This window comes from Cupressus sempervirens, chromosome 8 (genome assembly GCF_028749045.1).
Source record: "Cupressus sempervirens isolate cs-2001-9-10 chromosome 8, ASM2874904v1, whole genome shotgun sequence".
NCBI lineage: Eukaryota > Viridiplantae > Streptophyta > Pinopsida > Cupressales > Cupressaceae > Cupressus > Cupressus sempervirens.
Window position 1 is genome coordinate 357,471,603 of NC_143125.1, and position 22,385 is coordinate 357,493,987.

Consider the following 22,385-nt stretch of genomic DNA (forward strand, 5'->3'; position numbering starts at 1 on the left):
GAATCACCTTCTAAATAAAGCCTTTGCACCCCCATCTTTCTAATAGATTTAACCGCCAACAAAGTTGCCTTCATCTCTACAATATTGTTTGACCCATCCATTAATATAATCCATCCATAGGCCAAAGTTTCCCCAAACTAATTTCTAAGTAGAGACCATCCCTTGATGGGTTTGAGTTACCCTTGGTAGCACCATCAAAATTTAGTTTCATCCACCCTTCATAAGTTGCCAACTGAGTAACCAATTTCCTTGATTCAACATTATGTTTATCCTTCTTCCTATTTCCCAAACATCTAATTCTTATGCCAAGACATTTCTTTTGAATAACTCCATCATCTTTAGTGAAACCTACTTCCTATATTTATTCCTAAAGGAAGATCCACTCATCACCTCCTCAATGGAGTGATCAATTCTCCTTAACAATATTTCAATAGTTTCTTCCTTTTCTTGAAAAATTCCCCTATTCCTCTCCTTCCAAATCTCTCATATTACAATGGAGGGAATAATCTTCCATACATTTAATTCCATTGAGTCCTTTTTAACCCTCAATTAACTAACTAAGAATTCTTTCAAAGTAGGCATACATGAACCCTGTCATCCTAATTAACCTTGCACCATTTTCCAACATGTTGATGTTGTTAGGATTAAACTTAGACATAAATAAAAGTTACACGAAAATATAACCAATACCAGAAAATAGTAGATCGCATAAAAGAGAACACAAGACACCAAGATTTAACGTGGTTCACCCAATCCCTGGGCTACGTCCACCAACAACAAGTCCAATATTATTATTATCTAGGATTAACCTCAGACAAAAATAATAGTTACATGCAAATATACAAAAAATAGTAGATTACATAAAAGAGAACACAAGACACCAAGATTTAATGTGGTTCACCCAATCCCTAGGCTACATCCACCACCAAAAAGTCCAGTACTTTTATTATCCAGTGATTACAACCTAATTATAACCCGTAATCCTTTATAGCTCAATACCACTGCAAGAAGCTACAATAACACCATTACATCATGAAATCCAATAAGAAAAATAACAGTTGATGCCTTTTATAATATAGGGGCATTTTTGGCTTCAGGGGTACTGCCCTTGAAAACCCCTGTGGGGACATTGCACCTTGACCTTGCCCTATACTGTGACAGGGAGCACACTTGGGATGTTGCCCTAGGAACCCATAGGGGTGCTGCCCCCAAACCCTCATAGAAATAATCTAGAGGGAAATCACACTGAATAATCCTCTAACTCTAATTAGGCTCCACATCATAACAGATGTCACACCATAATTCAAAAGTAAATGATCCACTATCCCTTCATGATAATAACACATAACATACCTTTCTAGGGCATGAAAACCAATTATTTTCCTCATTTCCCTTGTAAGAATCCTTCCTTGCACTGCTAGCCAACCAAAATTTCTTACCTTCGGAATCCAATCCCTATTCTGACACAAATTGCTTGCCTCAAATGTTTCTAGCCTACCCCTCGAGATCAATTCATACCTAGCTTAATTGCACACTCTCCTAAAGAAGAAGCACATCAATGAGATTTATTGTCTCTATTAATCAATTACACTTTCCTATTCTTAAATATATTTCTCAAAGAAACACGTTCTTGTTCTGACAACCAATCAACTCTCCAATCCTTCCATCTACATTCCTTCCCTAATAGGCCTTGAACCTCATTCATATAGTCTACCACCTTTACGCCCCATCTTTCAGATAAAATCTTTTTAATATTTCCATCCCTTACAACCTCCCCCCAGTCTGGATATCCATTCCATGATTCCTCCCAAAAAAATCATTCCTTCCATTTCCTACTATTTAAGAGACATGGTCTATGATCACATGCTTGCAAGACATAATAAAATTCCAAATTGTTGATCCATTCAAAGGGTTCCTTTTTGTCAAAACAAAAATTACTTCATTTGAATTCAAATATTTAGCCCTTAGAATTTTCATGCATAATTTCTTTGGGATTGTATACAAATCCAAGACTAACTTTGCTCCAACAACAATATTCATCATACTCCAGTCCCTTAACCCTGCTCCACCTTTCTCTTTTGGCTTGCATATTCTCTCACATGCTAGCAATGGAAGTTTATCTGCTTCCCCTGAACCATTCTAAAAAAATACTTCACCTTTTGTTCCATCGTTGTAATCACTTTTTGGGGGATATTAAGGCACATCATTGAAAAAATAGGGAGTGCAGACACAATAGATTTCAACATTAGAATGCATCCTGTTGAGGTTAACCATCACCCTTTCTATCCCTCCCTCCTCTTCAAATATTCTTCCACTAGTTCTTTCCATAATTCATTTGTATTCCTTCCTTGGAACAAAGGAATCCCTAAATATCCACTTGGCAAAGAGCCATTCCTAATGATTAAAATTCTACTAATGTCCCTCTATTTACATAGAGGGGTATTAAAAAAGAAGATTCCAGACTTGTGCTAGTTAATTTTTTTTGTCTTGGAGCTTTCCCATACAAATCTAAAGTATTCTTCATAACCCTAGCCTCCCTTTCAGAAGCTTCACCTATTAGAAAGCTGTCATCCACAAATTGAAGATGGGAAACTACCCCCACCCCTTTAGCAACCTTCACACCCTTCCAAGAACCATCTAGCCTTGTTCAAGTAATCAATCTTCCCAGCCCCTCTTCCATTAGAATAAATAGAAAATGGGGAAATAAGGTCCCCTTGTCTTATCCCTTTCTCCACTTCAAAAAATCCTTGAGGGCTCCCATTAATCAAAACAGATCAAAGTGTGGAGTAGAAATACATCTACTCACCCAATTCACCCATAACCAATCAAAACCAAACCTTTCTAAAACTCTCAGAGGAAAACCCCTATCCACCTCATCATAAGCCCTCTCGATGTCAAGTTTAGCCATCATTTTTTTCCAACTTCTTTAACATAATGGAATGGATCATCTCGTGTCTTATGATCAACCCTTCATAAATAGAGCACCTAGGAGAGAAACCACTTTGTTCAATTGATATCACATAATTCAAAACCAAATTTAATCCATTTTCTATTACCTTTTCTATGGTTTTATATAAAGTTTTACAAAGAGAAATGGGCCTAAAATCCTCAAAGTTAACCACACCATCCTTTTTAGGCACCAGGGCAATAAAACTATTATCCAAATCCTTCAACATAAAGCCTCTACATCTGGACTTCTCCACCACTTCCGAAATTTCACGTGCTAATAAATCCCAAAAGGATTGAAAGAATAGTGCTAGAAAGCCATCAGGACCAGTTGCCCTATCTTTTTGTAAACCCCATAAAGCCTTCTGCACTTCCTTTTTGAAGACCTTTTCCATAAGCATCTTATTTTGTTCCTCATATATCTTATTAGGAATGCAATTTAGCACTCCTTTCCCATCCACCCCATCCACCTGTTCCTTCATCCCTTTCCTTTTGAAGAAAGCCACTACTTCCTCATTAATCTCCTTTCCATCCTAGAGGAGCCCACCTTCCTCATTTTTGATAGAATTTGTTCTGTTATGTGCTCTCCTCATCTTTACCAAGTTACGCAAAAAAAATGGTATTATAATCCCCATCATTTAGCCATATCTCCCTTGGTTTTTGTCTCCAAAAAAACTCTTCCCTTGCAAGAACCTCTTCATATTCCTTACTAAGGGTTTTTTTCTTCCTCAAAATCTTCTTCCTGCATCCCACACTTAATCACCTTATCATTTAGTTTCTTCAAAGATTCCTCAAGATTAAGTTTATTGTGAAAACTATTTTGGAAATTATCTTTCAATTTTTCTTTTAAATATTGTAGCTTTAAAAAAATAATAAAAGCCTTATTCTCTTCAAAACAAGGGACAAAAAGACCACTAATCCTTTCTCAACTCCTAAAAGCCATCTTCTCTCAACCACATTGCCTTGAATTTGAAAGGGCATCTATCCAAAGAAGAATTCTCCTGCAAACGAAGATGTATCAGAAAATGATCTGAACCATGAATATGTAGGTTATTAGCTTCTAGAGTCCAACAAAAGTTGGCCCAATCCCCTGCCAACAAGAATATTTCCATCTTCTCAACAATGTTGGCAAACCCCGCTCTTCTATTTGTCTAAGTACATTCACCAATTATCAACGACAAAATTAGTAAAATCAACTTGGCTTGAGGTTCTCCAATCCCTTCCACTCCTTTTTTTCCAAAAGATTTAGGATTGCATTAAAATCACCCCCAAACACTACAATTTCCTCTTCTAACATCTATAGCAACCTTGAAAGAGATCGCCATAACACTCGTTTCTCACAATCTTGAGTGGGCCCATAAACATTTATCACATTAAACTTTGTCCCTAATTGTTTAGATCCCACCTTCATCCATTGCCAATGCTAAGATTGTTGCATAACAACCAAAGTAACTAGATCCTATTTCCACATGACACCTAAAGCTCCTAAAACTCCTTGAGCCCCCATCCATATAAAAACTTCCATATACTAAATCAACTATTCATGATATCAAAGTCCTCTTGCTTAATCTTTGTTTCCTGCAAAAGATCAACATCCAACCTCTCTTGATCAAACATACACTTGATTAAGAAAATCTTGTTAGGGGCATTGCAACCCCTAACATTCCATGATAGGAGCTTCATCTCTTTTAGGAAGAGATGTAGCATCTTCCCAATCTTAGTTTACTCTGACCCTTTACACTTCCTTCTATTTGGATCAAATATTTCTTTGTTTTGTGATCTCTCTTTTGCTTATCACCCACCTTGATCTTTGATCGTTCCCATCTGTTTGTGAGAACATCCTCTTCTCACATAGCATCACATCTTCTGAAAGACCAATAAAGTCTTCCTTGACTTCATTCTCCATTTCCATCTTTGAATCTAATTCCACTAAATCCCCACTAGAGTCTCTTATAGAGTTGAAAAAGCCCTCTAGATTTCTTATTAGAGAAATTTCAATATTACTAGTAGGAGAATCCCCTTTCCATTCTTCACTTTGCAAAGACATTTGACACCTTCCAAAACTTTCCTCATAGCACATCAAAGCCTCCTTCTCTAGATTCTCCAACTTGCCCAAGAGTGTTTCCTCTCTACTTCATTCTGCCTCAAGGTCTAAAACCTTCTTTGAGGTTCTCAGTAGACTTTCCAATATTCCATCCTCTATTTGAGTTTGGGCCTCCATCATGTTGTTTTAATTCTATCCAATCTTAACTAAACTGTCCTCACTTGGTCCCTCCTCCCTTATAGAAGTTTCCACCTACACTTTCTCCATTTTAATTTAATCTATCCACCAAGGCTTCCTCTAATTTTGAAGAGTCATCTTGAGAGTCTGAAACCTTCCTATCACCATATCCTCACCCCAAGGATCCCTCCTATCATCATCCATCTCAATATGATCTTTAATCACTATAATACATTCCCAATTTGTTGCCATCTGTAACCTTTATTTACAAAAAAACTTCCTTTTTATGTGAAAGAGATTCTGAAAGAGTTATTTCCCTCAACACAAGTTTATCCTCCTTCAACTCCTTCCCTTTCCCCAAATTATCAAAAACATCTTATTCATGATCCTCAATTAAGAAACTCACACACACCACCAACTCCTCTTCTATAGAGAGGGCTTGTCTCCAAACTCCTTCCAAAGAATGTAGTTCAGCCAACTCTGGTAAAGGGTAGCATGCATTTCATTGAATGAAAATACATGTAAACATTTGTAGAGAGACCTTATCAACCATCTCTACAACTTTTACAAAAGAACCTAATTTATTCCCTATGAGCTTATAAGAATCCTCATTCTAATACTCCTGAGGGAGATTTCACAACCCAATCCATATTGGATATGTGTGAATAACCTCCTTTGTGGGGTCAACATTTGGCTCCCACTGCTTCCAATAAAACCTTTTCCCTCCAAAAAGTAGGGGCCACTATTCAAATCCAAATTTCTATCATGAACACTGTCAACAATGACCATGCAAAACCCATTTTCCAAGGTTTTATATTCTCTAACATGTCCCCAATTCCGATCACACCAGATCTTGACCTTCCTTACAGAAAAATAGGTGTGACTTTTTAGAAAACTTACCATTTCCATCCATGAATGATTTGCTACTTTTAGGATGTTGATAGTGCATCTCACCTCTGATGGTTCAAGGATCATCTCCTCCACCTGTTTCTCCACAACCTTGGGTCTCCAGAACATTTATACCATCGTGCTAAAATCCACTTGACCACCTAGATTAGTTGAAATAAAGCATTGCACTAGGTGATTTTTCTACTGATAATTTTGACCTCTCCCAACCCCATTCTAAACGGAAACTAACCCATTTGTTTGATTCTCCCTTCTCTTCTCTAAAGCCCCATGTCACATTAAGGATTGTATACTCTGATTCAAAAAAGGCCATCGAGGCTTCCATTGAGGTGTAGGTAAACCCCTGGTGCCTTTGAAATGAGCCATGACTCACCTCTTGGAAATCCTTCTTGTAAGCACCCCGAGAAGAGCCACTATAGCCATGCTTAAACCCTAAACCTCGCCGCCCACCATCACTCATAATCTCAAACTTCTTATTGTTAATAAACTTAATCAAATTATATTTCATTTGATATTATTTGTACTTTTTCATTCAAAGACAAGTATATTACTAATAGATGTCATTATTTAATATATTTTAGATGTAATAACCCCAACTAGTTATAACTTCTTCAAACACCAAAATCTTTTATACTTCAGTTCTTTGACATTTTGTCAAACACTTTGCAAGCAAGCTCTGATATTAATGTAATATCCTCTTATAATGAACTAATATGCAAGTGCAATTCCTTTGATACTTTCAATGCATATACATAGAAACTAGATATGGAATGCATACGTACAACTAACTGACATTTTGACAAACAATTGATATACAATAATGACTACAGTAATGCCAAAATTTGATTCTAAATTATCACAACAAAATCACATGCTTATAAAGTACAATGATAACTACTCATAGTTGATAGAGGAACCTGATAATAGTGATGCCCAAGAATGGAAATGAATCAAACATAAATATTGTAGCGCGACATCGTGCATGCATACTGTAGTAGCCAAAATCTATTCTCCAATTTAAGCACAAATAAAACTCCTAAATTAAAGCTCTCCCGAATACCAAATTTAGTAGATATTTCATTGCCTCAAATGGTTGCAACACTAAAGAGTTGACATTCTCCAATGGCTGACTGAAATCAAAAATCTTAGTTTCTTATCCCAATTTAATATCAAATGCAATTCACAATAATCAGATGATAAACAATGAAGCTCTCACCTCTATTTATTCTTTTCCTTCACCCTTCTAAAATGAAATAAAATATTTATTAATTGCATTCTCTAGAAGCTTCCCCCTTTCCAATAATTAATGCGCTTCTAGAAAATTAAATTACTAGAAGCTTCCCCATTCCAATAATTAATGCACTCGCTAGAAGCTTCTCCCTTGCAATACAATAATTAATTGTTCTTCTAGAAAATTAAATTACCAGAAGCTTCCCCATTCCAATATTTAATGCACTCTCTAATAAATTAAATTAATTAAATATAAAGTCACATTTATTTTATTTTAATTTATTTAAAGACTTTATAAGAAATTAATTTAATCAATTTCTCTTATCTCTCCACTTAGCCTTCGGAGGATGTCAAGGCTAAGAACTCCACTGAGATGCCAAAAAGATGGGGACATTACATTAGGTTTTTAAACAATAATATGTATGTTAAATCATTTAAATTATTTGTCATGTTTATTAAATGGTAAAAATCTACTTATATATATATAATTTTAAAAAAAAAGATTTTATATTTATATTTTTAAGCTAATGTTAGTTTTCTTTTCATATAGTTTTTCATTTTTGCTGATGAAAAATTGCAAATTACCTTATTTTTTCTTTAAAATTCATGAGTCCTTTTGGATTTAGTTAGAAATTTCCCAATTTATGATATTATATGTCTTTAGTTGTGTTGGAAGTTTTCATTTTTGGGAGAGTTTGCAATCAACTCGGGAACAAGAAACATGTTTGTCTAATAATGAGTTGGGATTTCAAATTAAAAGCATTGTCTCTTATTTTTCTACTGTCTTGTTTGTTTTTGCAAATGGATATTATGTATGAATACACAATTTTTGATTATTTAGGGGATAAATTTTGGAGGTTATAGGATTTGGTTTGTGGTCATGTTTTCTCTACTACTTCTATCAATTGTGAGACAAATCAAATTACATGATCTCTTTCTACCCTTTTTCTCCTTCAGTTCATTATTCTTTAAAGTCTGAAGAAAAGTTTATAAATTGTTTGCATGAATTGGAAACCCTATTTTCTCTAGTTTATAGTTGCATAAGATATATTTTTTAATCAATTATTATTCTCTATCTTACATAAAATAAAATATTTCACTTTCTTGAAAATCAAAACTCCTTATTAGTACTATTGTAATCACTTTTGTATATTAGTTATTAATATTTCTTATTTCTACCAATAAGAATCAATTGTTTTTAAATACTATTATACAATTAATATTTTACAAAAGATAGATGCATATTTCTTACATTAAAAATAATTTAGCGTCATCTTATAAATGTCAATAAGCATTCTACAATGGCAGAATGGGAGTGGGATGGTGTGAGCGTGTTAATGTTAACTTTTATTCTTCTAGGTTAAATTTGACAACCATCTACATGTCAAAAATTTAAATCTTATTATAAATAGAATATACTTCCAAAAATAATTTAATAAATACCACATAAAATATCCGTTTAAATTATAATATTTGGAGATATAAATCATCCATTTTTAAAGAAATTAAAATAAAAAGCTTAAGTTAGTAAAAAACTAAACAAATGGAGATAAAGGGATTATAAATAATTTTAGATGTAGTAAATTAAATTATAATTATTTTGTAGTGGATATTTATTGACATTTCTTTAGATAGATTTATTTAAGATATCTATACTAGTTAGATAAAACATTTGGGGTCTTATACATGGATTTTTTGCAACAATTATGCCTCTTCAATTTTTTTAGGTGACTTTAAAGAGGAGGACCCAATATTTGTAGATGTTAGCTTATATAATATTTCTCTTGTTATAAATAAACACAATTTTTTTTGAATGAATTGATTATTATTAGATGGGTGTGAAACAAGTGCCACATAGTAGCATGTATTTGCTGTAATTTATAATAGCTTAATTAGATAGAGTAGTAAAGTTTAACATTTGGTAAAATTTAATATAATTTTATTAATATTATAAAATTGATTAATTTTTAATTCTTTTAAATTATACCTTTACATTAAAAATCTAATTTTTTATTTATAAAAAATATTTTAAATAAAAAATTACAATTAAAAACAATTTATAATTAAATATAAATGTCATTGTACTATTATAACTAATTAAGTTGTATCTTTAAGTATTAATATTTTATTTAAACTAAAAATGATAATATAAAATATTATTCATAAAATATAATCACAAGTTAATATAAAAGGAAAATATTTTATTAAAATAATTGTATAGTAACATATTATTGATACAATAGTTTTACATAACAAAATATTTTTACATTCTAAAATATCAGGTAGTGCTTCCTTAAAATTCACTCCTATAAGACCCAATTTATAAGCCACTGAAATTCAAGTAAAATAATTTTATTAATTTTTAAAATTAAAAATCTCATAAATTAACATTAAAAAAATTAAAAGTTAAAATTAAAATGAATAATGCTTACATCTAATTCATTTGAGATAGAAAAGTTTAATAACTAGTTAAGTATACTAATTGCAATAGTATAGCCTACGACAAATACAATAAGTAATTTTATTTTTGTCATTCTCTATTTTTTAATAATTTTAAAAAATGTTTGTCATATATTTACTTTTCAAACAATTTCAAATTTATTTTTTTTACATTATGATTATTTCAAATTAAAATTCTAAAAGAAATAGTTTATAATTAACATTTGTTACAAATTATTACAATCATAATTATTTAAAACTATTGTAAAAATAAATAAAAAATAATAAAATAATATATATATATATATATATATATATATATATATATATATATATATATATATATATATATAAAATTTAAAACTTCAATAATAATAGTTATTTAAGATTATAAATATGTTAGGAATGTTAACATGTTAATTATGTAAAAATTAATATATTTATTATTTATAATAAATATATAATAAAATTATGATTAAATTTACATAAAAAATTTAAACTATTAATTAAAAGGTAACTATTAAGTTACTAGCGATTATGATTATTATCACTTTAAAATAGATTATTATATTTGATTGATATTTAAAATTTGAAATAAAGGGGTAAATACTTTATTAAAGATTAGAAGGCACTATTACAAAGAGAACAAGGACCTAAGGTCCCGAGGAGAAACAAAAGCACAGCCCCAAACAGAGATAAAACAACCAACACCATCATCTGTCACCATTCTCAACCCTATCTTCATCAAGAATGTTCCTTAAGTCAAGATGGATCTCCTGAGGGACCAACTCCCATTCCTCAATTCTCCATCCCTCAGCATGCTCAGAAGCCCATTTTGCCAAACAATCAGCTGCCCTATTCCACTCCCTTGGAATATGGACAAAAGTCACCATTTCCATCAAAGAACTAATCTGCAAAATTTGTTGCACAATCCTAGCCAACTGCCAATTAACATCAGCCACTTTATGTTCAATAAGTAGGTTGATGAAAACCTGAGAATCAGATTCACAAACTATTCTTCTCCACCCTAAAGTGTAAGCTTTCTCAAGAGTGACAAGAATAGTCAACCCTTCAACCAAGTTAATGGTTTGAATCCCATCATAGATCGAAAAGATAATGATCACTGAGCCCAGAGAATCTCTACCAATCCCATTGATACCAACCTAACCTGGATTGCCCTTTGAAGAACCATTAGTATTGATCTTCAAGACACCATAAGAGGGAAGCTGCCATTTTCCAACCCTGTCAATTTTTTGCTTCTCATGATGTCATCCCTTAGTTCTGGTTAAGGCCAAAGAAGACCCCAAAGTCCCCAATCTCTCCACCAACGTTGTATCTCATTTCCCCAAAGGTAAATCCATTTCACACTTAGCCTCCGCTGTCTCTTGAAACATGCTCGATAACCTCTGCCAAATTTGTTGCACTAGTCTTTGTTCTCCATGAGAAATCCTTCGATCGTGCTCCAGCCAAATCTGCCACAATAAGAAGATAGGCATCACAAACCATGCTTCCTATAGAAAGGGAGCTATAGAAGGGGGCTGACCCATCCCTTGCCAAAACTCAATCAAGGAGGAAGCATGGACACAAGGAGTTGTCCAAACACCCCACCAAAATTGCTAGAGTTGTAGGGTGAAAGAGCAATGAAAGATCAAATGGGTAGAGTCCTCCTCATTAGCCCCACACATAACACAAATAGAAGGGCCATGGAATCCTCTCTTTCAAATATTATCCCAAGTCAAGCACTTATTCCAAGCCAACATCTAAATAAAACAGTTACATTTTGGCCAAGATAGCTTGTTCTAGATCGTCTTCCACCATTGCATTTCAGGCAAAACCATCTTGTGAGACATCAACCTATTGTACCCAGATGCTACCATATAGGTCCCCTTAGGATTGGGATACCAGGCAAGCACATCATCCTCCCAGAGAAGACAACATCTTCTACTGGAGAGGATATTTTGCAGCACATCACATTCCTCCTGTAGACCAACAACTGACCATTCATCTAGGGACTTCCATTTAGCCATTTCCATCTGACCGTAGGGGAAAAAGGACTTAAAGTCACTCACCCGTGACCAATCAACCTCTAAAAATCGTTGACAAAGAATCACCAAATTAGGAAACTAAGAAGTGATTGGGGGATATCCATCCCAAGAATTTGACTAGAATTGGGCCCTTGCCCCTCTCTTACAGATCCAAAATAATCCATCCTTAATAAGCTTAGCCCCTTTCTTAAGAGTATCCCAAATCACAAATCCCTTCCCCCCAAGTGGATACCTGGAAATATCGAGATGAGGGATCCTCGAGAGATATTTTTGAGAAAGAACCTTCACCCATCTCTTATCCTGCTCATTACACCACCACAGGTAAAGTTTAGTAGCCAACTCCTCCCTAGTTAAAGCTGACTACCTCAAGCCTAGTCCCCCATATTGTTTTGGACTACACACCACTTCCCATCTAACCAAACTCCATTTGGAGGTGTCCAAGCAGCCAGCCCGTAAAAATTGGCACACCACAAAATCTAGATCCTTAAGCAAGTCCATAGGAGCAACCTAGAACATGCATCTATAAATGGGCAAAGCCTGCACAACTGACTTAATCAACTAGACAAGACCAGCAAAGGATAACCAATGATGAGTCTAGTGATTAACTTTCACCCAAAATTTGTCCAAAATAATCTGCTAAGACTCCCTAGGAAGCCTACTCACTGAGATGAGAATGTCAAGATACGTCAATGAAAGATTCTCGATTTGAAATCTCAAAGTGTGAGCAATCCTTTGCTGAATAGGGCCCGAAGTATTAAAGAAGTAGATGGAAGATTTTCCCTCATTAATCTACTCACCTAAAGCCACCAAGAACACATCCAAGACCCTTCAAAGATTAGATGCCTCCCTCATTGTAGCCATCCCCGTCAAAGCAGTATCATCTACAAATTGTAAGTGAGTCTTCGGGGGTAAGGCTCCACCCCACCTCCAGCCTTGAATAAAACCAGACTCCACATTCTGTTTAATCCATCTCCCCAAGCCTTCAGGAAAAAGAATAAACAAATAAGGGAGAGAGAGGGTCTCCTTGACGAAGCCCCCTTGAAGCCCCAAAAAGCTCATAATGACTCCCATTAATAAGCACCAAGAAAGAAATTGAAGTAACACAAATCCAAACCCATTGAATCCATTCTTCCGCAAAGCCAAAAGCACTAAGAACCCGTCGAAGGAAGGACCACCTAACTCTGTCATAAGCCTTGGCCATGTCTAGTTTGATAAACATCATTTTTTCTTTTGATCTGGCCATAGAATGGATGACCTCAGTTGCAATGACAATCCCATCCAGAATTTGCCTACCAACCACAAAACCACTTTTCTCCTTAGAGATCAAATCTACAAGCCCCTTCTTCAACTTATTTGCAATAAGTTTAGAAATAATTTTGTAAATAACATTGCATAAAGAGATGGGCTGAAATTGGCTCAACCTATTAGCCCCCTCATTCTTGGGCATAAGAGCAAGAAAAGTAGCATTTAGAGCCCTTAACATTTGCTTATTGTGTTGAGACTCATGAACTACAACCAGGAGATCAAATTTGATGATATCCCTGAAATCTTGAAAAAACTCAATTGGGAAACCGTCTGGGCCTAGTGCCTTCCCCTTTTTCATATTAAACACAATCCCTTCAAGCTCTTCAAGTGAGATATCTCTCATAAGTTGCTAATTCATATCTCCAGAAACAAGAGTAGGGATACAAGAAAGAATTTGCACTTCCTCAGGAGACCCCCCTTGCGAGTCCTCTCGAAAGAGAGACTCAAAGTATTGCACTACCTCGCTAGAAATTTCTGGGAAGGAAGAAAGATGGACTCCCCTGTCATTCACCAGTCCAGAGATAGAATTGCCATGGTGCCTAGCTTTCACAGAGTTGAAGAAAAAAGTAATATTTTTGTCCCCTTCCTAGAGCCACTCAATCCGAGCCTTTTGTTTCCAATACATTTTCTCATGTAGTTCCCATTCTTCCAGCATTTTCACAGCCCGAGCCTCATCCTGAAGCAATTCAGTTGTGATCCCATCCTCCCTTATCCTCGTTGTAATGTCATCCAAATCTGCTTGAGCCAATGCCTTTGCATGGAAGACATTCCCAAAGTACGTACGATTCCACCATTTGAGCTCAAATTTAACATATTGAAGAAGCTTAGCAAAAACATACATTGATGTACCGCAAGCTGGTCTCCCCTTCCTCCACCAATCAAAGACCAAATCATTCAAAGACAGGTCTCGTAACCACATGAGTTGGAACCTAAAAGGAGGCTTATGAAGCACCCTATTTGACTCTAAAGTCAACTTGATAGGCCAATGGTCCGATCCTCTCCAATCCAAAATCTTAGAGCAAGATGACCACATCCCTCCAACCTAGTAACAAGAAACCAAAAACTAATCTAATCTTTCTACAATACAAAACTCACCAACCCGACGATTGTTCCAAGTGAATTGGCCATTGTTAGGTTTGATATCAACCAGATTCAAGGCATTGATGTTGTCTCAAAGCAGCATTGCAGAGGGCTCCAACCTTCCAATACCACCAGGCTCCTTAGCCAGCTCACAAATGGCATTGAAATCCCCAACCAAAATCCAAGGATGGAAAGGCAACATGCTATGGACCAATCTGATGTGGGACCACAAACCTTGTTTACCTTGGAAGTCAGTAGGAGCATAAATATTGGAAAATAATATGACATCCCTTGTCTCAAGGCTGGTAGCAATCATAGACATGGAGGATTTAAAGGAAATCCACCAAAGAGGCTAGATTCTTCAAGGATTCCATAAGCACACCATACCTCCCAAAGCTCCATGAGCTCCAATGCACTGACACTCCCCATTTCTCCACGACTTAGGCATCAAACCTTGCATACTCTCAACATATAACTTAGTTTCTTGCAAAAAGATGACATGAGGACCTTGCCTTCAGACTGACTCATGAACAACTTTTTGTCTAGGGCCGTTGTTCAAGCCCCTTACATTCCATGACAAAGCAATCATTTCAAGGGGCATGAAAAAATAGAATCCAGAGGCTTAACTGCCCCTAACTCCACCAAATTCTCACCGGCTAGTTTAATCTTTTCCATATCCTTTTCTCTGCCAGGTTTAACAAATTTCTCTGCCCCACCCTTCTTAATATCATTCTATAAAATGCCCAATTTGGGAGGAGGCTTAGTCTTCACTGCCAAGTCTAAACCAATGTTTTGCCCAATAGACGAAGAATCTGCTCCTACTGTAAAAACAATGGCCAAGGGTTCCTGCATCTCAGAGATTCCCCTTTGCTGATCCGCTTCCAATTGCCAACAATCATCCCCTTGTGGGTCCATAGAAGCATCAAAAGTAGGATCCTCTTGAGCTGACCCCACAAGCCCTTGATCCAAGTTGATCAATCCCAGGTTCACCTCCTGGTGGCTGAGCTCATCCAAAATCTCAAATCTGTTGAAGGTACCCTCATCATGCCTTTCTTTAAAAGGCCTCTTTTGACCCCTACTTTGATTTTGAGCCTTGACCGGGGCAAATCCATCAGAAGCCCCAACCTCATCCAGAGAAATACTCTTCCCCTTATTTGTATCAAGAAGATTACTCACAGGTTGTGAAGGTTGGGTCTCCCTAGATTTGTATCTTGGGCATCTCCGCTACAAATGGCCATATTCTTGACAAAGCCGACATTGAAAAGGAAGAGTTTCATAATCCAACTACTGCATCCAAGAATAAGAATATGCACACATCTCTATTGCATCGGGTAAAGGTCCACTAAGATCAATTTCAACACAAATGCACACAAAAGTCATTACCTTTTTACCCAATCCTCCAAAAATTGCAAGGAAACCCTCATCCCCCAAAACTTACAATATATTGAATGATGTGAATAATACTCAACATCTTCAGCAATCATCTCAATAGGAATAACCAGTTTTGGTCTCTCCTTGCACCTCTCCAGACATCCATTTGTCTTCGTAATCCTTGAGCCATTAGATAGCCCCAAATCAAAAATCCCAAAACTCGGTGCAAACAAATTGTTATCAAAGGTCTTCATCCCTTGATTTGAAGATTTTGAGCCTATCATTGCCTAGAAATCCAAGTGAGGACTCCTCACCGATGTCTCACCCCTAGAGTCTGCCATTAAGCCAAGAAAAATAAACTCCAAAGGGGTGGAGAGGGATTCCTCCCCTTACCCTTATTCAGAACCCCGCCAAAACCCACACCTTCAATCCCTCCTCCCCATGCAACAGAGAAGACACCAAGGGCATGATAATGCAGACCGCTAGTAGTAGAAAAGACACCACCCAAAGCTCAGCCACAAAAACTAGAAAAAATGCAAGTCTGACCCCGTGCACGACAAAGAAACCTGCCCTCCAACGACTGATGCAAATCCCCACTTAGCGAACACCAATCCTCCACTAACGCAGCACAGAGAGAGCCGAGATCAGATAGGGCTAGGGCACGAATGCCCTAGCATTTGATGCAAAGCTTCGCCCATCCATATTTCATAAACATCCTCTGATATTTAAAATTTAATATACTCTTTAATACCACCATTTTTTTGATAACTCTAATACGACTATATTCTATATTATAATGTGTACAATCACTAATATTCATTTTTAATTAGTAGGTCTTTAAGAATATTTTTCTTAACTAATCAATTCATTATTGTTGTGGCAAGTATTAGGGGCATTTGTTTTAGTAGTTGTCTAAATCACTTTTGATGTTAAGGTCATCAACCTAATTTTACTCCTCGTTAATATAAAAGTATATATCGCAATTGCATTATATGCTTTTTCCTCCAACCCCTAGGGTTTTGAGAATTATCCATCTACTTGTTTCACATCTCAAATAGTGAGACATGGTCCTCAATTGTACAATTAAGATTTTTACCTTTCTCTTTGTGAATCTTAAATAATTTTTTTCTAACGCACTTTTTTACTTCAATATTAGTACTTGAACACTCTCCCTATTTATGTTCTATTTGTTCAACCACTTGCTATTATTCAAGTGAATGTTAAATTGGGAATAAAATGATAGTTATTAAGGACATTGACTATGCTCAAAACACAGCAAAAGTAAAATTTATTTTTCCTCCATATTTTTCTTATTTTTTTGCTATAGATTATGAAAACAAATCTTAAAAATTTCAACAAAATCCATTATGTTATCCATTTTTTCAATTTTGATCAACACATTTTTATTTGAATAACCGCGTCCGCTATTAAGTGTATTTTGTGAGTAATTTGGTCCATTCGCTGTGGATATTGTCTAGACGTCCTCTCCATTGGGAGGAGAAGTGGAAAGGCAAAGCATGGCGAGCATGATATTGGCTGCTAACAGAAGTTGGGTGTCCAAGTCCTTACCAATCTGCAAACAGGATAATGGTCGCCTTCAACACAGGAGGAGGAAAATAAAGTTTGCAGCGGAGGCAACGAGCATTAGCAACTCTTCCGGAGAGGGCGACCTGGAACGTCCACGCTGGACTGGAGACACGCCCATCTCTCGTTTTGTGGCAGCCCTCATCGCTATTCCCCCCGTATATAAACTCATGAAGTGGGGTGCCAGACAGGTCCTCATCAGGTCACTATGCATCTACATTAATCTATATCACTCTACTGGATTTTTGCACTTGTTAAACTGTAACTTAGGCATTCTGTATTAGATATATTAGCCATGTCAAAATAAAATAGAAATCGAAGATTATAAAATTCTGTTTACAATGTTATATGCAAAGCTATTTGGAATTCTGTTCACAATGTTATATGCAAAGCTACTTGGAAACAAGCCCTCTAAGTTTTTTGGACATCGAAGTTTTGGATCACTCGGAATGATAAAATATAAAATTTCCAATTCTACTATCAATATGATACTTCAAAAAATAATTATTTCAAGCTTAACAACGGCAAGTCGCATCTTGTGAATGGTACATTGACATTTGGCTTTTTCTGCTATCTGATACGTGCCTCCTCTAAACCTGATTTAATTCTCCACCCATTAGTCTTCTTATCGAAACTTATGTTTATATGAAGAAATCCTCCAAGTTGTAGTTTGAATTCTTTCACTTTTCTATCAGCTCCAACAGCGTTGCCTGAGCTCAATCCAAAGGGTGCGGATTGTTTGCTCCAGCATTTTTCCCCCTTTTTATGGTAAACTCGTGCTCTTCATCTCCTTGAGTTGTATTTCCTGTGTTTGATTTGCTTATTCATATGTTTTCTTGCAGAGATTTAACCTTGTGATTGAAACTTCTGTTATCTAGATTTATGCATTCTTCTTCCAGGAGGGTTATTTCTGGTACAAGGGAAGGCAGAGAGAAGACATGAAATTTGTGAGCTTCTCTGTTCTTGCTTTAGAAGACTTTTTGGTGGAAAGAAGAGGACAATAGAGAGACAAACTTACATTTAGAAACTAGAAGAGGACAACGGGCATAGGGGTGGGAGGTCAGGAAAAGTACATAGGATACTTGAAGAATCTTGCATGGCATATGGTGGAAACAAATTCTTAGGTCCTCTCCCACTTTGTTGTCATTACCTAATGGATATTTACTTAGTCAATTTTAGCTTGAAGGTTGCCTTTTTCCACCTCCACATTGGGTATATCCTTAGTCAAATTTTTCTTGAAGGTTGCCTATTTCCACTTCCACATTGGGTATATCCTTAGTTAAATTTTTCTTGAAGGTTGCCTTTTTCCACCTCCACATTGGGCTTTTCTTAGTCAAATTTTGCTTGAAGGTTGCCTTTATGGTCACCACATTCCTAGAACAAGTTGATGTTCTAAAAAATCAAATATTTCTATGTTTGAGGGCCCATTGTTATTTACTAAGAGTTTTGACTAAGTTAGGTGTAAAAGTTGCAAAATTTGTATGTTCATGAACCTTGTGAAACTTTGACAAAGGAAAGTGTCAAAGTACAAGACATTACAAAGTTTATGATTAAATGAACTTTGTAAAGTTTGACGCAATTCATATGGTCACATAAGTGTGACAAAATGAACAAGGAAAGTATAAGAAGTTGTTCGAACTTTGAAGGTTAAAGAATTGCATTGTTCATGATTTTACAAAGTTTGTGATTTTGCAAATTTTGCAAAAGTGGGATGCGATTCACTAGGTTGCAAAAAGTGCATTCATGAGAACAAAGAAAGAAAGAGACAATGAACAAAGTGATGAAGTATCTCATGTTGCAAATTTTGTGGGATTGCAAACTTTGTGAAAATGCAACACAAGGTTTTGAGTTTACCAAAAATATGACATGACAAAGAAAACACAAAGAGAAGGGATGGGAATGAAAGAAAAGAAAAAGAAAGGGAGTAGGTTCAAAAGTCACAAAGATTGTGAATTTGTGAACCATGGTAAAATGCGATATGTTACTAGGTTCATTTCAAGTCTTGACTCGTGTATTTTCCCCAGTTTGCTCCTACAATATTTTTTGTTTTGCGTGGGAGGTATCCCCACGACCTAGCCCAATGCCCAACAACTTGTATCTTGAGTACTTGTGCAAGCTAGGGCGATAGATATGTTGGTTTGTCAAATTGTTGGTTAAAAACCTATGAGCCTTGCTTGCTCAATGCTGGGTAATTCAACACAATTTGGCCAACGGCTAGGATTGATACTTGATCAAGTCCTTTTCTCTTCAGGCTCTACCAACCAAGGCAGGTACCCCTTAGGAATCAACTTCCTTTAAACTGATTATCTTACTTATGCAGATTTCTTAATTGATACTCTTGAGATTGTAAGTTCTTCTCAAGGAGACATCAAAACTTTTGAATATATAGAATGCCTTAATGTCTTTGAGATTTGAAAATACAAAACACTTGAGCATAATAGAGAACTTCACCAACTTCAATCAATAACAGACCTTAATGAACTAACCAAGACCAGCTCCTTATTCCAAGTGCGTAAAATAGAGTCAGATTAGTATCAACTTCACGATTATCAAAATCCTTCAGAGAGTGTGCGCATACCATCAATTACCAGACAAACAACTTAACACAAAACCCTAGTTCAATTGTTTTTAACTTCAACACCGGAAGACCAATTGATAAAAAAACACAATGCTTGTGATTTTTGATAATCAAGAGATTGTATGAAAGTTCAATCTATTAATGGTAATATGAATCCAAGAGGACAATCTGCTGAATACTAATGAAGATTACTATGCACAACTTTTGGAACAGAAAGTAGAGTATTTAATTATTTAAAAAAAAAAGTGTACAATTGAGATGTGATTGGTTGCAATATCTACTCAAAATCTACGTAGCTCATTCACTTCTGTGCTATGCCCTGTTCTTAGATTGTATATATATATCTCTTGCAAAAATCTATCTATATCTATCCTAGGGTCCTGGTAACTCTTCTTATAGAAAACGAAGAGGTACAACAATTAGCTTCACATTCGTCAAACTAACTAACTACAACTAATTGCAACCAGGCACAAAATATTACAATAAACCTTAGTTACTTGGGTTCATTGTTTTGCCCCCAGGACCTTGCTCAGGTTTGAACTAGTTTGAAATACTGGTCTGGTTCGGCCCAAGTTCAAATAGGGTTCAATTTTCTTGGGCTGATTCATCCCACAGTCCAAGAATTCGGACCCGGGCAAATTTCAGCTGCCTGGATCAAATTTGGTGCGAACTCGGGCAAATTTCCGGCAACAAACGACTTTCAAGGCATTTTTTATAACAAATTTGATATTGTTTTGAGTTCCGCAGCCCTAAAAAGTGAATGTAAATAGGTTATTTTGGCTTCTAACATTATTTGTGGTGTGCAAATAGGTGATTGAGCAAAAATAAGTTTATGCAAGGTGGAGTTGGAAGATTGGATTGTTAGCTATATTGAACTTGTTATGATTTATGGATAATGATTTAATTTTCATGTTTTGAATCTTTGACGTTGAACTTGAAAAACAAAATATATGTATGATCTTGATTCATGATGCTGTGTTTACAACTTACATGTTTAAAGTTTATGCCTATGGTGTTTTTGCTGTTTAAATGATTAAATCATATGATTTTATGATACTCTATGCTGCTATGCTTCATATATATATATATATATATATAATTTTTACATGTTTTTGTACGAACAAACCCAAACGAACCCAAAACCGTTTTGAAAATTTTGCCATACCAACAAATTGGTTCTTCGAACACGTATTTTGAATTGAATTTGAACCTTTAACTAAGAAATAAACAAAAAAGAAAGATCTTCTTAATCATCATGGAAGAAGGCCACGAAACATGTCCAACATGTCATTCCGGTAGGCATGCTCATCTAGCTGGTTCCCATGCTCTGCTAGCATCTTCTCAATCTCCATCCTATCCTCTTCCAATTCGAGTTCATGATAGTCACTCACATAATTGGCATAAGTTTTCCTCAGCTCCCATGCAATCATGTACATGCTGTTGATGATGTCATATTTATCCTCTTCCTCTGGAGAAAGGTTTGGCTGTGTAATTGGCTTTGGCTTACTGGATGCTCCTGTACTGGTAAATCCATCTTTCTGATTGCAACTCTGCAATTGGAGAACTTTCGTAACCCTCACACTTCAAAATTTCACTATGTCACCACCTCATGCAAATGGTTTAATAAAACAATGGTTGTTAATGAGCCACTAATTCAAAAATCTTGTCGAAAATATTCCACACATGTTTGGCTCTTTCCAAGATATCCTGACAACGGTCATATGGCCTTTTAGCATGCTTATCTGCCTACCCTCTCCGAAAACTGCGATGAACATTAATGCTATTGAAGCCATTTCGCCATTTTGAGGCATATCCTAGACACTACCCGCAAACTGGTGAAGAATCGTTGTTTCCTAAGGCAGTTTGATCATGCTCACCAAAACCTTGAAAATTGCCTTATCGCAGTGACCCTAACAACATCCCACGCGAAGTTCCAAAATTTTGCCATTTTGCAAAGCCTTGTTATGTCTCTTTTCCGAAATTGCGACTTCACACTATCCACATGAAATTCCTTTTGAAATAGCGAAAATCACCTTTTTGGATCACATCTTGATTGCCCTTTGCAATCCGGTGAAAATATGCTGTTTCGCACCACCCTTCATGCTGTGCCTGCAAAGCTTTGAATTTTTGCTGTTTTGCTGACCTCTCATAGCTGTCCTTCCAAAATTTCGAAAGTCCTTCATTTATGAACTTTTAATGCCAAATTTTGGATAAATTTTGAGGGTTCTGCCAAGTAATCCCTCCATGGGTGAGATACTGTGCCCACAAGCTGCCTATTTTGGAGTGCTATAAATGATCTGATCTGATCCTGTAACTTCCAAACTGGAGTTTTCTTGCCTAGAAGTGCCTATTCACTGCAAAGACACATTTCTTAGCAGTATTAGCAGTGAAGCAGAAGACAACACATGCAATCATTAATGTACTAATTAGGTTTTCAAGGCCCAATGTCGCTTAAACCTTCCCCTAGCCATTGTTCTTATGTATTTCTGGAAATTTTTCTTGGTTTGCATAATAAGATTTGGTGGTTTTAGGTGTAAGGATAAAATGTGATTTTCTCTAACAAATTTTTTGCAATGGCTAGAACATAATCACAATTTCCATTTGTGGGGTTCACAATTCCAGCTTTGGGCGGTTTTGTTTTGTGATTCATCTTGTTACTTCTGATTAATTCGTGTCACAC

General features: G+C 35.8%; 1 protein-coding gene across 2 annotated transcripts in view; it reads left to right on the forward strand.

The window, feature by feature from the left end:
• The first annotated feature begins 16,895 nt into the window (after positions 1-16,895).
• LOC149542812 (uncharacterized) overlaps positions 16,896-22,385 on the forward strand; it is a 55,079-nt gene continuing 49,589 nt past the window's right edge. The window contains exon 1 of one of the 2 annotated variants that reach the window (XM_089797701.1): positions 16,896-17,329. In XM_089797701.1, coding sequence (XP_089653827.1) covers positions 17,061-17,329 — 269 coding nt within the window. In that variant the 5' untranslated portion in view covers positions 16,896-17,060. The remainder of the gene's footprint in view (positions 17,330-22,385) is intronic. The other variant, XM_089797702.1, reaches the window with a different exon arrangement.